Here is a 14,417-nt window from a genome sequence, read left to right as displayed (position 1 = left end):
ATGTGTGTAGTGTGTCCTATACTACACAAGAACACACACACATATATATATATATATATATATATATATATATATATATACATGCATGGCAGCTAAATATATATATGCAAATACTAGATAGCCAGTTATAGTCACACCCACTTGCAGTGGTAGATCCAGAAAATTTTAGGAGTGGGGCAAAAATATATATATTAAATAAATTTTGTTAAATATTATTAATTATATGGAGATGTAAAAATTAAAAAGAGTTAGTGAACACTTTTATTCTTAAAATACTATTCATTATATATAATTTATAACAAAATATTTTTTATTTTTAAAACTTGAAATTAAAATATTTTAATTAAATTATAGATAATTTATTATCCTAACTAATCTTTTATAGACATTTAAAAATAAAAAACTGAATTAACTGATACATTAACGTCTAATAATACATTAGTATTTATAATTTGAAATTAGAATTATATATAAATACTAGAAAAATTAAATCTTTATATGAAAAATATGTTTATATAAAATAATAGAAACATAATTTACAATTTTTTTCTTTCTTTTTTTTTAAATAATTAAATTTGTTATATATTTTTTAATTTAATTTTAATATAATGTTAGATAAAAGATTTTATGCATCTGTTTAATTATATATTGTAATTAAAATATTTATTATTATTATTTTTAAAAATAAAAAATATATTCTAAATTAGTAAATTAATCAGTTCATTTTAAAATTTTATATGCAACATAGGTACATATAATAGAATAAAAGATAAAAAATAAATAATCAAGATGAATAAATTGAGAATAAAATAAAATATATAAAGTCACAAAAAAAATAAAATATTAGATTAATACCTAAACTATAGTTGTTTGAATTAAAAATTGCAATTGAAAATATCAAAAAGAAAAACAATGAAATTAAAAGATACATAGAGTCATGAAGAGTTATATAAAAAAATTGGAGAATTTAAAATTTACTTTTTGATGAAGAGAAGATAACCACTAGATAATGAATAGAAAAAGATTGTTAAAAATATAAAAATAATAAGAGGGTTTAAGAGAATAAAAGAGTGACGGTACAATAATTAAATTTGATTAGGTTAAATAATAGTCAAAATGAATAGAAAAATAAAAAATAAACTTAAAACTTTAATTAATTGAATTTATTTTATTTGTAATAAAATTATTTAAAATTTAAAATAGAAACATATTATATATAATTATATTTTTTAAAACAAAAATTAAAAACACTGTAGAGACAAGTGCCCCTCGTTATTGTGCCTGGGTCCGTACCTGCCCACTTGCATTGCCATAAAAAAAAGCATTTTTTATGTTCACTATGATATCTAATAAAAAACTTGTTGGGGAATCATGCATGAGCACCAATCAGTCAATCATATAGCTAGGGTGATTCATGAATGTGACTTTAATTATTTGACTATTGGTATCGTGTGCTTGGCTTAAAGAGTATATATAGTTTTTTCCAACAATAGAATCTACATATCCTTTTTAGGGTGTTCATGCCTCTGGATCCGATCTGTATATTCGTAGTGTTTATCCGAATTCGATTTGAAAATTGTGAATATGAATCAAATTCACAAGGTTTTCGGATCGGATTGCAAATTTTGTATTACTATCCGCATATCCACGTATTTACAAAATTAAAAAAATAAATAACTAAATATTCTTTTTATATTTTATTTCAACTAATAATAATCATATATATTATATTATTTTAATTTATTTTTTTAAAAAAAGTATATTTAATATTATTTTAAAAGTAAACATATTTAAAAGAATAGAAAAATAAGTTTTATTGATATTTTTTAATAAAAATAAACTTTTAAAAATATTTTTTGTATTTTGCGGATATATCCGATATCCGATTCGATCCAATCCGCAAATGTGCTGATCGGATCGGATCGGATCCAATCTTAAAAAATGCAGATATTAGATCCGATCCGATTCGATGATTTTAATGCGGATCAAATCGAAATTTTGGCCATATCTAATCTAATCCGCGTTCACCCCATACATTTTCAAAGGTGGATAGTGCTTCTAAGAGGAAAATAATTAATGTTTGTAAGAAGTGGATGGATGTTTTTTTTTTTAATTTGGAATATCTAGCCGAATAGAAATGAGTATATTTTTCAAATAAAATGACAAGAGTGAATGATATTATATATTCACATAATTAACACACAGAGGTCAAGTTGTAAAGTGTGGTACAATTTTTGTCTTCATTAGCTGTTGATAAGGACAATATATACTAAAATTGATAATATTAGGTTAAAATTATGGGTGTTATTGTTATTTACTTTAAAAAAAAAATCCTAAATTTCCACCAATTTAAGATTTTGTTCTATAAAAGGTAAAAACCATTACCACGCACTTGTATGTAAAGAGTAACTGGTGATTACTTATTAACTGGTTTCAATTTCGAATTAAACAATATAATAAGCATATATATCTGATAAAGTAATATTTCATATATAGCAAGCATTAATTAATTCCACATGATTTAATGAAATCATTTACAAGAACCCTTTCATATTATATTGTTCCTTGTAGAGGGGCAATAAGAGTAGAGGAATAATGTTATTGGCGTGACATTGTGTTATATATGAATAGAATAATTTTGCATAAAATAATGGAGTATTAGGAGTAATGAGATTAAAAATTATTACATTTAATTAATGAATGATACTTTAAAGGCTAATAGCATTTTCCAATTGTTAAATAGTTTAGTATTTGTCTCTCTCTTTCTAGGGTTGAGTTCTGTAAAATTCTTCGCTCTGAACCACCGAATGCGACAAAAGCTAACATGGTTAGAATTCAGATAAAATATTATCACGCTTTCTGCCAGATTTTCATCTTGCTTACTCCTGAAAAAAATTAAATATTATTAACAGAATTCAGTGATCATTCTCTCGTGGAGCACGCAATCGATATATATATATATATATATATATATATATATATAGGTGAATGCTATAGTGTCTAAAATGTGGTGCTTATTTACTAAAAATAGTTAAAAATTAATATTTAATTTAAAAGACATAAAAATAAATAATTTTTAAAAATTCAAAATTTACTACAAAAAAAAGTTAGACAAAATTTAGACACTAAATTATAGGCATCATAAAATTATCCATATATATATTCCTAACAAAATTGGTACATTATTATTTGAATGTAGGTTAATTGTGATTGGGACTGAAAGTGTCATCTTCTTGATTAGATGTGTTATTACATGTTTGTTCGGGCAGAGCTAGGTTGGTTTAAATTTCTTAAAGAAAAAAAAAAAGAAGAGAATATTAGGTACTACTTATTAGTATAAGAGTAATTTTAAGTGTACCGAAAATATTAATGTTCTAATTATTTTAATTATTAATTTTAATTAATATATATTATATATATTTTTTATAATTCAGATTAATAGTTAAAATAATTGAAATATTAATATTTTTAATACACTTAAAAAATTTTTTAAGAGTTTTTTAAGTTAAAAGTTTGCTTAAATGCTTAATATAATAATATAAGAATATAAATATCTAATTTTGTATAAAAATATCTTCAAAATCGTAGCACAATAATTATTGGGTTGCTAAAAACATGTAATAAAACAGAAAAAAAATACAAAGCATTTTTTTTTAAAAAAAAAATTCTTAGAGAATTAATTTTATTGGGTCAATATTAATTAATTTTTTAAAATTATTTTTTTGTCTTAAATTTTGAATTTTAAATTTTAAAATTTTAATTCTAAATTACATAAACCTAAATCTTAAAGTTGATTATATCTAAAAAAATTCTCTATATTTTTTATTGTGATTTTTTTAAAACTTCTTTTTATTTCTTCTTTTTCTTTACAATGTCACAATTTCATCCACCTTTGGTTGCTTACCATCCATCCATTGCTGTTTTTGATGGTTCTAAATTTTAAATTAATTTTATTTTATCTGAAAATTAAAATTAATCTCTCATTTAAAAATTTATTAAAATATAAGTAGTAGCATTATTTCAATTATTGTTGATGAAAAAAATAATGGCTTAAAATGCATGCAATTAGTTGATTTGAAACCACTCTCCAAAAAGTCCAAATCCTTTTCATGGTACCTTTAAAATTTTTAATAATATATGAGAATGAAGGATTTTATTTTATATTGATCAATGACTAATGGATGTTTGGAGGGACAATATAATGCGCATGGTTGGTGATGACAGTATAATAATTTGATAAACAGAAAACCTAGACAACTAAATAATCTTTTAACCAAATTATTGCAGCTGTTTTTGTTTTTTTTCCTTCTTTGTCGTATGCATTTTTTTTCTTCTTTTTATATGTATTATTTTTTTTTCTTTTTCTTTTATTATTGTCCTCATCATCACTATTATTTTCTTATTTTTTTTAATTGATTTTATTATTATTATTATTATTATTATTATTATGTTTATTTTTTTTAGTTAAACATTGCAGTTCACCTAAGAAAGAACGAAAAAAAAACGTGATTCAAGTATATATATATATATATATATATATTACCAAAGATAGGAGATTCAAATTCGTAATCTCTTAAATAAATATGAAGTGACTATGCCATTTGAACTATAATTTATTGGCGATTCAAATGTATATTGTTTAAGTAATTTTTGTCGAATTTAAACTAATTTATTAAATTTTGTTGATAAAAATACTTAAATGTATAATGAAATTGTTTTATAAAACTACATATTCTTATTTTAATTCTAGAATAAGTATTATATAAACCATTCCACCTGCTCCCTAATTGCCTATTTTGGATTTGTATGACTTCTGAAACTGGAATCTTTTTTCTCGTCATTTGTGGTGTCTGAAAGACTCAAACCATTTCTTTCTTCTCTCCTCTTCGATAAATATTTTTCTTTGAAAATATAAAAATAAAAACGATGAGATCGGTTGTATTTTGCATATATATACTTGTACTTGTTAAAGGGGCTTAGTTTTTCTTTTTCTAAACAAGTTAAGACATTGTGGACCATGCATACAGATATAGGACATTAAAAGAAAGAGACAAATTAAATAAAGCAATAAAAGAAGAAAATTCAAGAAAACAAAAAGAAGTTATATACATGCATGTAGACTCAGATAGAGAAGAGTTAAATTCCTTACATCTAATGTTAATAAGGACTTCCTGTTTTCTTATCCATGCACACATTTCAATTTAATCCTTCTAAATTCTGTCTTTTTTAATTTTTTTCAAGATATTTTTATTAATTAGAATTGAAGCCAAGCCGAAAGATATATATCTAGCTATGTTAGCAAAAATAATTCGTAATGTAGCCAGTTAGCCCAATATATAAATGGATCATACCCAACAGTTTATAAAACTTGGTCAATTGGACCTTTGCATTATTGATATCTTTTACCAAATGGATAAGTATTGTTTTGTCTTGAGGGTGGGAATCGAACTTATCCTCATCGTAATTTTGGATTTAAAATCATTAACGTTTTTTTTCATATTAAAATCGTTTTTTAATTTTTTTTAAACAAAAATACTCTCATCACTACCAACACAATTACCTCCTCCACTACTACTACCACCAACACTAACACCAACAAGCAGAAACAGAAAATAAAAAAGCAGAAAACAATAAACAGAAAACAAGAAAACAGGGGACAAAATTGCGACGCGGAGGCGACAGCAATGGGTCGTGGCAACAATGGCTCGCGGCGGCAGTAGCCCACGTCCTTTCCCCTACACCCCACCCCTCCTCCTCCCCCTCTCCCCTTCCCCCCACCCCGCATCCTTTTCCCTTCCCCCTTTGTCGTCGCCGTCTCCCTCCCCCCTTTCCCCTTCTCCTTTCCCCTCCTCCTCCCCCTCCCCCATTTTTCCTTTCCCATTCGTCGTCGCCGTCCCCCTCCCCCCTTTCCCCTTCCCCCTCCTCCTCCCTCTCTCCCCTTCCTCCCATCCCGCGTCCTTTCCCTTTTTCCCTTTACCGGCGCCATCCCCCCTTCCCCCTTCTTCCTCTCCCTTTTCCCCTGCCTCCTCGTCCTTCTCCTTTTTTCTTTTCTCCTTTTCTCTCCCGTGTTTTCTTTTTTTTTTTTAATTTTATAATGTTTTTATTAATAAAGATAATTTAGTAATAAAATAAAAAATTTTATTAAAAATAACGATTTTAATACGAAAAAAACTTTAAAGATAATTTTAAATTCAAAATTACGATGGACGAGTCCGATTCTGATTTTCAACATAAATTCGATTATGATTCTGAGAGACCAAAATAATATTTATTCCTTTACCAAACTTAGAGAAAAAAATACGATTGAGATGATAACTTAAATTTGTCGTGTGATGCAGCTCTGAGTGAATAGTGTGTAATGAGAAAAAAAATTGTTGTGATATATTCATGTGCATATCCATACTCCCATATAGAAGAACGTTGAACGTTGTTCTCACTTGTCGCTATTCTTATCGAAGCGGCACCGCATTTAGGTGATGACGATGACAATCCAATGGTTGAACTCCACGTGGCATTGCTATTCCGAGAGTTGCACACGTGTCAGCGCAGTGCAAAATCAGCTCTCTGTTTTCTGAATCACACACCAAGAAGGCATAGGAAATGTGGAAGCGCAACAAGAAGAGCTACTTAGCAATGAGGAAGGAATTTGAAGATGAAGCAGCTGAATTAATTGGTTCAGATCTGAGGGACCTTGGTTTTGCTGCTAATAAACTCGCCAAAAACGCCGTTAAGCTAGCTGCTGTGTCCGGCGCCGGAGTCACTGTGCTTGAATCCATTGCTTCTATCGCTGCTATGTATGTATCTCTTACTATTCCCTCTTCGATCGTTCCATCTCTCTAATCTAATTATCTAATCACTAATCACTCATCTGCAGCTATTTGCTGATTTTGGATCGTACAAACTGGAACACCAACATTCTTACATCATTACTCATTCCATACATTTTCTTCAGCTTACCTTCATGGATTTTCGGCTTCTTCAGGTACCTCACCCTTTCTTCAGCTAGTGAGAGTTGTTAGTAGATGAAAGTTAGAATAAGTTAGAATCTGTTATGAAGCTGTGCTGAGCTGGCACCTTTTCTGTTAGTAGGCGCGTGAGTTTGTTGTGTATAGTTCAGGTACAAATAACCACTCACGGTAATCACGTGTACTACAGCTTCATTGCATTCTACTAGATCCCTGAGTCTCTCTCTTTTCTCTCTTCTTTCTTTCTGATTGATTTCTCTTGGATCTGCATTACTCAGAGGTCACAGCAGCTCCTTTTTCCATTGGCCTAATTAATTGTTATATATGCAGGGGTGATGTTGGGAAATGGATTGCTTTAATTGCAGTTGTATTGCGTCTTTTCTTTCCAAGGCGCTTCCCTGGTATATATCTATGTATATATGCTGCAATTTTGTTATAGGCGATTCGTATGCAGTAGTAACTAACTAACTAACTGGTAATGGTTGATATTGCAGAATGGCTGGAACTTCCTGCTGCTTTGATTCTGCTCATTGTGGTAGCTCCAGGTCTGTTTGCAAGCACCGTTAGAAACAATGCAGTAGGGGTGATAATATGCCTTGCCATTGCATGTTACTTGCTGCAAGAACATATTCGCGCTTCCGGTGGTTTCAGAAACTCCTTCACCAAACCTCACGGCATATCCAATACGTTAGGCATAATCCTTCTGTTGGTGTATCCTATCTGGACGCTCGTGCTCTACATTCTATAGGTACAAACAGGTATGTGTAGCAGCAAATTTGGTCTTGTTTAATGTGTCATGAGTGAGAAGCAAGTTGAATTTTGTTGTTGTTAATGTTTGTTAGCGTATCTAGAGATTAGAATTCCTTGCCATTGTTTATGACTTGCTTTTCCATGTCCTTGTAGTTTGGATGCGCATAAATGACGAGTGAATTCGCGTATTCACATATCGTTCACCTCTCTTGATTCAGCAGCGTTTTATTCCTTGAAAAAGAATGCAATGTTGCTACATAGAAGGTGAATTGACTCTGAACATGAAGACTCAAAATGTGACATAGCTGCAACATTTTCAGATTCTGCATCTCTCTTTCTTATAAGTGTTCTTGTGGCGCAATTAACATCATCCTTAGTTTGTAGTGTGAAGATAAGATTAGGGATGTGTTTGGTTGACTAATAAAAATGGGATGGACAATTTTATCGATAATTTCATGACCCATAAATAAAGTTTATTTATAAAAATATGCATCCTATTTTTTACCTCTTAATCAAACATACATACCCTAGGAGGTTAACAGTTTATGCAAAAACAAAATAAAAGAAACTGATTTTTCAAAATAATTTTATTAATTAATATTGACGAATTACACACGTGGAATGTAGCATACAGAATTAGAGACACTTAATCACTTCAATACAAGGAACGACAACTAAATTTTGTTTATCTCTTACATAGTGTTCATTCATAAACATATATTTACAAGAAACCAAATGGCTTCTAACACAACTGGTAAAAATTACTATCAGAGCATAATGTAGGACTACAGGGTACTCTCTTGTTATATGGTTCACACCTTTGTTCCCTTTGCTTCCTTGTATAGTTCCTCAATATGGTTCTGCGCATGTTTGTATAGTAACATTAGTTTATCAAATTGAGGCACTCAAACATCTCATTGTAATTCATAGATAGCCCTTGAATCCAGATACAAGGAAGCTAAAACCAATTTACATTTATAGGCTTCTTCAAATTCTAAGTCATATCATTATATGAATGAGTTAAATAAATAAACAAAGAAACAAGCAAACCACTAAAAACTTGTAAGGTTTGAAGTGAAACAGAGTTATGAAATATTGATCACGGCTTGAAGACAAACCTTATAATACTTGAGCAACTGTGGTCTCTTCAACTTGAATGTTGGGGTTATTAAATCTCTCTCCATGTCAAAGGGAATTGGTTCCAAATGAACAGCCTTTAGCAGCTCAAATCCTCTAAGCTGAGAGAGTTCATTTCAAGTCAAAGATTTAATTAGTATGAACAAAATAGAGTGCATAAATGTATTTTAGTGGATTAATTATGAATATGGATTAGTGGATAAATGTATTTTAGTATTATCTTTTTCATTATTCTCTCCCCTCTTTAATAATAGGAGTATAATACAACAACTACAAAGTTTTGCACTTTGTCCTGCTTAGTAGGAGATATAATAGGGGGAAAAATAAAAATTAATATTGTCTAAATTTTACTAATAGGACAGTTATTTTTTTTACTAGAAATAATATACTATACTATTGTCATATATCAGCAGCATAGGATTAAGATGGAGAATTTCATATACATACTTGGTGTTTCTGAGCAGTGCTGTTGAGGTTATCCAATAAGTATTTTCTTGCCTTCAGATTATCACATAAAGATTTATAATCTGCAGTCAAATTATGCTCAAGTGCCCAATCCTCAAGGGCCTTTCTTTCAGGAACCACCACAGCCACCAAGAATGACTCAAAACTATTTCCATATACCCAAATCTGCATCCGGAAGGAAATTTGTTATCCATATTTAACAACTTAAGTTTAGTAATTGAGAAGAATTACAATGCTATATTATAAGTGCTGATTCTCTGAGTTTATATAGAAACACACCGAAGTTATAAGAGGGCATTGCAGATACTTGTTCTCTATGCTCTCCACAGCAATATATTCTCCTTGAGACAACTTAAAGATGTTCTTTTTTCTATCAATGATTTTCATTGCTCCATTTGGTTGCCACTCTCCAATGTCACCTGCAATGATTTCCAAATCAAGCCTTTACATATTGCATTTAGAGTTCAAGTTATAACTTATAACTCTTGCACTGATTTATTAATTAAATGACAAGTCACTAGTCGGTATCTATAACAAAGTCACTTTAGTGTACGTGGCATAAGTCATTGGTGGAAACTCAAGTGAAGTTGATATCTGAGAACCGTTAGATAAAACTTTAGTCAAATCAGTCAAATCGTCTAACGACTCTCAGGTATCAACTTCACGTGAAGTCGACTGCACCTGAGTTTTCACCTAGTCACTTTAGTTAACTCTAAGAGCAACTAAGAATTTCTCGCATTTAGAGGCAATGTAACAGGTTTTAATATTCTACATAGTTAACATTTACCTGTATGAAACCAACCATCAAGCATAACCTCATGAGTAAGATCTTGACGCTTGTGATAACCAGAGAACAAGCTAACACCTCTGAGGCAAATTTCTCCACGTGGCACACTGGAAAGTGCATCATATCCCATCTCAGGCACTGATTCAAGCCTTGCTTCAATGGTTGTCATGGGGATTCCAACAGTTCCTGTCATTGAATACACATCACCTATTGCTGTGAAACACCCAGCACAGCTTTCAGTAAGACCTGTTACATCAAAATGAGTACACAATCATCAACAATTTCATCTCTACTCAAAGACACTGAAAGATTAAATATCAAAGTTGATACCATATCCTTGTGATAATGTAGATCCACTAGTGACCCTCATAAACTCCTCAACATGTCTAGGCAAAGGAGCAGCTCCTGATAACAAGATTCGAACTCGTCCACCTAATGCTTGTTTTGTCTACCAATTATTCAAACCAATAATGTATTAGCTTTTTGATTCAATCTTTCATGAGTTTTCTATCTTGCTAGTAAAGTATTGATTAAGTTTAAAGCATACCTTATCAAACACAAGCTTATCAAACAAAGGTGCTGCTTTGTGTTGTGGAAGACCCTTCTCTAGATTTCTCAACTTGCTGTTGTTAGAGTCAAGATTAGTTTACATATGAACAGGTAATTAAAACTGTCATAGAGATTAATTAGTGATAAAACATACTAGTTATATGCATAATGAAACAATGCACTTTGCAATGCTCCTCCAGAGGAAACCTTGTTGTTTATACCTTCAATTGCAAAATAAAAAAGGAAAGAGGAGCTTAGAATTAAAAAATACTTGGAGCATTATTTTCATATATGATAATATCACAGAAGAAGAGAATTAATTACCAGCATAAATACGGTCAAAAACTCTAGGGACACCACAAAATATGGTTGGTTTTAGTGTCTGAATATCTTCCAACAGGAACCTAACATCCTGCAATATTTAGTGTGAAAAATTCAAAAACTATGCATTAAAAAGTATATAACAGTTTAAACTTTATAAGATGGAAACTATATTAAATTAAATCAAATTAAATTTCATGAAGTGAATATGGAAGTCTTTCTCACCCCTTGCCAAAATCCTATTGAAGAGTTCTTGTGGATGCAATAAGTTTCCATTATCTGGTCATATACATGTGCAAGAGGAAGAAAGGAGAAGTACACATCCTCCTCTGTTGCCTACAAATATTCCAATATCACAATTTTCTTTAATTGTCATAAATATGAGAAACTCAACCTTGTCTAGTTACTTTTATTCGGTCAAAATTGAGTCGATATTTTGAATTGTACAACAGACTGACTCATATTTATGCTACAATTTGAGTGTATCCTAAGAGGTAATAACTTTTTGTAACAAAAGAAGATTAAGATGCTAATGAAGTAAGAATAAAAATTCTTATAGCATACCACTCTGTCTGTTAGTGAAATGATTTGGTCAATAGACAAGACTTCAGCCATGAAAGCTTCATTCTTGATGACAACACCTTTGGGATCTCCAGTTGTTCCACTTGTGTACATTATTGTGCAAATATCAGTCTTCTTTTTTGATGGTAGATCACAGTCCAAACTTCCCTGATAGACAAAGACAAAATAGAGAAGAATATGTTATTGCAAAAAATTATGAAAGAATACTCAATCTGATTATAAAGCATGTTTCTATACCAAGTGTAGAAACTCTCCCCATGTGAAGCAACATGTTCCGAATTTCTCAGCTTCCTTCTTTTGTGTGCTTGAAACACTTCCAAAGCTCACAATAGCTGCACCATTAATTTAATTAGTTCACCAACTGAATGAGGAAAACCACTTAATAATCTAACTAGGAATCATTAAGGTTTAATATAGAAATATGTTCAACCTACTTTTGAGATTTGAACAGCACCTTTCAAGACAAGACAAAATCTGCACAAACATGAAATCAAAGTTGACATTATTCTAAGTTTCTACTCCAAATAAATTATTGTGCTAGCTAGGGAAAAAAAAAAAAACTTACAGATGGAATCTTGTTTTCTTGTACAAATGCTATTGAAACTTCAGCATGATTTATGATAAACTCCACTGCATGAGGACCTGGTAGGCATTATAATTCCATGTTATAAGAAAGAGAAACTATGTTACATTATGAGTGCTGATTGTTGAGTAAAAAAGCTCCAAATTAAGAAATATTCTAAGGAAGGAAGGAAAAATCATACCAAGGGTATCATATAATGGAACATATGTTACTGCATGGCTATTGCAAGCCTACAAAACAGGGTAAAAATAAAATTGAATCAAGTGATTATATCTTGTTGGAATAAGATAATAATAGAACTTTAAAACACATTATAAATACCTAAATTACATTGATAATAGTATATGTAACTTTTTTTTAAAATAAGAGTGACCAGTTATCTTTATTATTTTTAATTTTAGTTATTGAATTGGGAATAATTTCCTTCATGTCACATAGAATACTGGAATAATTATTTTCTTTTATATAAAAAAAGCATTGTTTTGAAGGGAAAAAATTAAATAGAATATATAGAAAAGTATTTTTTTTTTGTTTATTAGAGGTATTGATTAGCCTTAGATCAAATGTGAATAATAATTTTACTATTTACAAATTCTATACCTCCATTGCAATAATCCATTCAGGGCAATTGGATCCATAAATGCCACAATGATCACCCTTATGGTAAAAAAACAAAAACAATAGAATTAGATTATGAATTCACATGCAATGATTCACATTTAAAACTATCAAGAACATTGTAAGAGCAATAAAATGTTGCATACTCACAGGATTAACCCCTAGGCTTCTCATGGCAGAACCCATTTTGATAGAAGCATCATAAACCTCTTGATATGTCAGCCATACATAGGGACCTGGCTCCTAATAATTCACCTCAATTTTCTCAGTATATTCTAAGGGTTAACAGAAATAACAGATTTTTTTTATTAGGTGGAATCGATTACATAAATTATACAAATTCATAGACTTATAGTACCTTGGATTCTGTTTTCTGACGCCGGCCGAGCATTCGACAGTTGGGATTCCTCTTAACAGAGTCCCTGCCAAAAGGAAACATTAAAACTGCTAAGGAAAGTTCTAAAACCAAATATTACCATTATACTGTTTGTTCCATGAATCTTCTTCAAATAAACTGCTATACTTGTTATGTTAATCTTGTTTTCAATCAAAACAAATTCATTATTTATTTGGCAACCATTGTTTAATCTGGATAGATTAGAGAATCATTATTAGAATGAAATAGCATTTAATTGATAAATCCATGTATTAAAATCAAGAAATTAAGGATATATAAAACTAACATGTGCATTGATACAGACTAGTTAATTAAAGCCAGTAACACATGTTAAGTAACATTAGCATATGCGGCTATTTTGTGATTTGGTCAGTGTGATTATGGTCACAATTACATTGTGCAATTACAAATGATCTAAAACTGAATACTAATACAGAACAAGCTCATTTTGAAACAATTAATCACCCTTTTAATAAAAGAAAGCATTATTTTGTTCAAAGCTACAAATGGAAAAGCTTATTATGCAAAGATGCATGATAAATTCTATTCATTCCATAATTCTATGTTAAAATAAGTTTTTACTAACAAATATCCTAATAACATAATCTAAAAGTAGAATATATTGTGTAGAAAAATAAAATGTTTAAGTTTCAAAGTATTAAGATATTATATTCAAACTTAAAGAGTGCTATTAAGACATATTTGGATATTTTTTTAAGAAAGAAACATGGAAAAAACAAGAGACATAAAAACTCGATATTTTCGATATTTTTTAAAAAGACAATAACACAAATACAATTTTTTTTTTGTCCCATAAATAAAAACCTTGTGTATTTTTTATAATTCCTAAAAACTAATGAAAAAAAAGAATGGTATAAAAGAAGAAAGTGACCTGAAGAAGTCCCAAGGTGAATGTAACTGAGGAGGTACTTGCAAGAGAGAATCTTTGGCATATATGCATCTATACACAGCTCCTACTGAGGGCTTTCCATTACTTGCTTCTCTTCCTTCCTCAACTTTCACAGTATAAACCTCTGCCATTCTCAATAATAACAATGTTCACTGCACTGCACTGCAGGTTACTGATTTGATTCAGAAACTCTATGTATTTTACTGCCTTGCAGGTCTATAACACACAACACAAGTGGGGTTTTATGGGGCAATAATTGTGTCATAAATAAAGAGAGAGAGGTTGTTGCATCTTAGCTTGCATGTGAGTATCTGTGACAGTAAGAGAAAAGTGTTAGGAGAGTTGGTTGAGCC

General features: G+C 30.1%; 2 protein-coding genes across 2 annotated transcripts; one reads left to right on the top strand and one right to left on the bottom strand.

Moving 5' to 3' along the window:
- The first annotated feature begins 5,537 nt into the window (after window positions 1–5,537).
- Window positions 5,538–8,219, top strand: LOC130955568 (cold-regulated 413 plasma membrane protein 1-like). The gene is made up of 5 exons (XM_057882458.1): window positions 5,538–6,794; window positions 6,875–6,982; window positions 7,296–7,366; window positions 7,460–7,723; window positions 7,869–8,219. The coding sequence occupies exons 1-4, from the start codon at window positions 6,601–6,603 to the stop codon at window positions 7,711–7,713; spliced, it is 627 nt and encodes a 208-aa protein (XP_057738441.1). The 5' UTR covers window positions 5,538–6,600; the 3' UTR covers window positions 7,714–7,723; window positions 7,869–8,219.
- A 132-nt stretch (window positions 8,220–8,351) lies between these two features.
- LOC130955566 (probable CoA ligase CCL6) lies at window positions 8,352–14,307 on the bottom strand. Its single transcript, XM_057882457.1, has 19 exons — window positions 14,047–14,307; window positions 13,116–13,179; window positions 12,908–13,000; window positions 12,740–12,796; window positions 12,321–12,369; window positions 12,122–12,198; window positions 11,991–12,030; window positions 11,794–11,888; window positions 11,539–11,703; window positions 11,200–11,310; window positions 10,978–11,065; window positions 10,808–10,874; window positions 10,652–10,727; window positions 10,435–10,552; window positions 10,105–10,350; window positions 9,597–9,736; window positions 9,300–9,482; window positions 8,834–8,953; window positions 8,352–8,575 (listed from the first exon to the last, which is right to left on the bottom strand). The coding sequence occupies exons 1-19, from the start codon at window positions 14,193–14,195 to the stop codon at window positions 8,528–8,530; spliced, it is 1,986 nt and encodes a 661-aa protein (XP_057738440.1). The 5' UTR covers window positions 14,196–14,307; the 3' UTR covers window positions 8,352–8,527.
- Window positions 14,308–14,417: the final 110 nt, after the last annotated feature.

The sequence above is a fragment of the Arachis stenosperma genome, chromosome 10 (assembly GCF_014773155.1).
Source record: "Arachis stenosperma cultivar V10309 chromosome 10, arast.V10309.gnm1.PFL2, whole genome shotgun sequence".
Taxonomy (NCBI): domain Eukaryota; kingdom Viridiplantae; phylum Streptophyta; class Magnoliopsida; order Fabales; family Fabaceae; genus Arachis; species Arachis stenosperma.
The sequence above is the reverse complement of the archived record's forward strand: the minus strand, read 5'-3'. Positions and strand labels throughout refer to the sequence as shown.